General features: G+C 55.2%; 2 protein-coding genes across 2 annotated transcripts in view; one reads left to right on the top strand and one right to left on the bottom strand.

Annotated features, from left to right (window-relative positions):
- The window catches only part of EMH_0067440 (uncharacterized protein), a gene marked incomplete at both ends in the record, with an annotated part of 2,554 nt that extends 2,364 nt beyond the window's left edge, over positions 1-190 (bottom strand). Inside the window, one exon of the mRNA XM_013498628.1 lies at positions 48-190. Within this exon, the coding sequence (XP_013354082.1) occupies positions 48-190 (143 nt within the window). The remainder of the gene's footprint in view (positions 1-47) is intronic.
- Positions 191-1,201: 1,011 nt separating this feature from the next.
- On the top strand, positions 1,202-1,732 carry EMH_0067430 (uncharacterized protein; the record flags this gene model as incomplete). Its single annotated transcript, XM_013498627.1, has 1 exon — positions 1,202-1,732. One exon carries the CDS (start codon positions 1,202-1,204, stop codon positions 1,730-1,732), a length of 531 nt encoding a protein of 176 aa, XP_013354081.1.
- Positions 1,733-2,356: the final 624 nt, after the last annotated feature.

Raw genomic sequence — 2,356 nt, 5'->3', positions numbered from 1 at the left:
TAAAATATATAAAACGACCAACTCAGCAACAAAGGACAAACAGACACTGCAGCGAACCCAACAGAAGTGGTTGCTGCTGCTGCTGCAGCTGCTGCAGCTGCTGCTGCAGCTGCCGCTGCTGCTGCTGCTGCTGCTGCAGTGGCAGATACGGCGAGACAGACGCAGCAGCAGCTGCTGTGTATCTGCGCATGCAAGCTAAATAAAAGATAAAATATTTGTTAGACAGCTTCGTGCTGCTGCAGCAGAAGTGGCTGCAGCAGCTGCAGCCGCAGCAGCTGCGGCATCAGCCGCAGCAGCAGCCGCTGCTGCTGCATGCTGCTGCTGCTGCTGCTGCTGCTGCTGCTGCTGTGAGTAACAGCAGCAGCAGCAGCAGAAGACATCTTATATATATCTCCTCTCTTCTATTAGTTATTTTGCGGAGGCATATAATGTAAAATATTATTTTTTTATTTTTTATTTATACTAAGTAAACCTTCACGTGCTGCTGCTGCTGCTGCTGCTGCTGCTGCTGCAGTTGCTGCTGCAGTTGCTGCTGCGGTTTTAATAGTTTAGCATTCACCGCTGCTGCTGCTCCTGGTGGCCTATAGAGGCACCCAAGCAGCAGCAGCAGCAGCAGCAGTAGCACGCAACCAGCAGCAGCATACACCGCAGCAGCAGCAGCAACAACAGCAGCAGCAACTGCAGCAGCAGCAACTAAGAAGCCTCGGACTCTGTGAGGGGGCCCGGCTAGTGAACAGCAGCAGCAGCAGCTGCTGCTGCTGCTGCTGCAGTGCCCCGCACTTGTGAGCAGCAGCAGCAGCAGCCAGGTTACCGGACTGAGCAGCAGCAGCAACAGCAGCAGCAGCAGCAGCAACAGCAGCAGCAGCAACAGCAGCAGCAGCAACAGTAACAACAACAACCGCAGCAGCAACAGCAGCAACAGCAAGACCAACTCCAGGAGCAGCAAGAGCAGCCTGAACATCAGCTGCAAGAGCAGCAACAGCAGCAGCAGCAACAGCAGCAGCAACAGCAGCAGCAGCAGCAGCAGCAGGATATGGGTTTGCTGCAGCAGCTGCGTGGTTTTCGTGTTGTATGGGGTTGTTTGCCTCTGAGCCACAAACTAATATACGGCTCGTTTGTGTTTAATGGTGTTTTAGTGGTGGGGTTGCTGCTGCAGCAGAGCAGCAGCAGGAGCCGCAGCAGCAAGCTCTGGCAGCAGCACATGCAGCAGACAGACGCAGAGACACGGGGCTGGATTTGCTTCGATGCTGCGAAGCTATATAGGCAGCAGTGCAGCAGCGACGAGCTGCTGCTGCTGCACCTCAACACCTCTGCTGCTGCTGCAGCAGCAGCAACACAAGCAGCAGCAGCAGCAACAGATGCAGCAGCAGCAGCACCAGCAATAGACCCATCTATAGAACCACCGCAAGCAGCAGCAGCAGCACAACCACCAGCAGCAGCAGCAGCAGCAGCAGCAGCAGAAGAAGAAGAAGATATGTTTTGTTTTAATTTAATAAAAGAACTACACAGATGCAACGATGAGGTGTACAGACAGCTGCAGCATATAACCCCCCCAGCTATGCTGCCTCTCCCCGCAATCGTAAACAAACCCAAATGGCTCAAAGAACCCCAGTGGTTTCTAGAGCTGCAGCAGCAGCAGCAGCAGCAGCAGCAGCAGCAGCAGGAGGGGGGGGAGGGGGAGGAGCAGCAGCAGCGGCAGAAGCAGCAGAAGCAGCAGCAGCAGAAGCAGTAGCTACCACATAAACAAACCGAAGTGGCTTAAGGAACCCCAGTGGTTTCTAGAGCTGCAGCAGCAGCAGCAGCAGCAGCAGCAGAAGCAGCAGCAGGAGCAGGAGGGGGAGGAGCAGCAGCAGGAGCAGCAGCAGCAGCAGCAGAAGCAGTAGCAGTGGTAGCTGCAGCAGAAGAAAAAACGAAAGGAAAACGTGCCTGCGTTGCAGGAGTCCTGCAGCAGCAGCAGCAGAAGCAGCAGCAGCAGCAGCAGCAGCAACAGTGACACGTATATCTGCTGCTGCTGCTGCACAGGAGCATGCTCAACAGAGATACTTGTAGAAGCAGCAGCAGCAGCAGCAGCAGCAGCAGCAGCAGCAGATGCTGTTGCTGCTGCTGCTACCCCTGCAAGCAGCTACAGCAGCAACAACAGCTAGGGTTGCTGTTGCAGCTCAAGCAGCAGCAGCAGCAGCAGCAGCAGCAGAGCCGCCTTCGCTGCACAGTGACTGCAGCAGCTCTGCTGCTGCAGCTCTGCTGCTGCAGCTCTGCTGCTGCAGTGCTGCTGCTGCTGCTGCTGCTGCAGCAACAAGCCGAATCGTATGAACCTTCTGTTTGATTTAATTTGATTCCATCACTGCTGCTGCTGCTG

The sequence above is a fragment of the Eimeria mitis genome, genomic scaffold (assembly GCF_000499745.2).
Source record: "Eimeria mitis Houghton genomic scaffold, Emh_scaff3581, whole genome shotgun sequence".
NCBI classification, from domain to species: Eukaryota; Apicomplexa; class Conoidasida; order Eucoccidiorida; family Eimeriidae; genus Eimeria; species Eimeria mitis.
The sequence above is the reverse complement of the archived record's forward strand: the minus strand, read 5'-3'. Positions and strand labels throughout refer to the sequence as shown.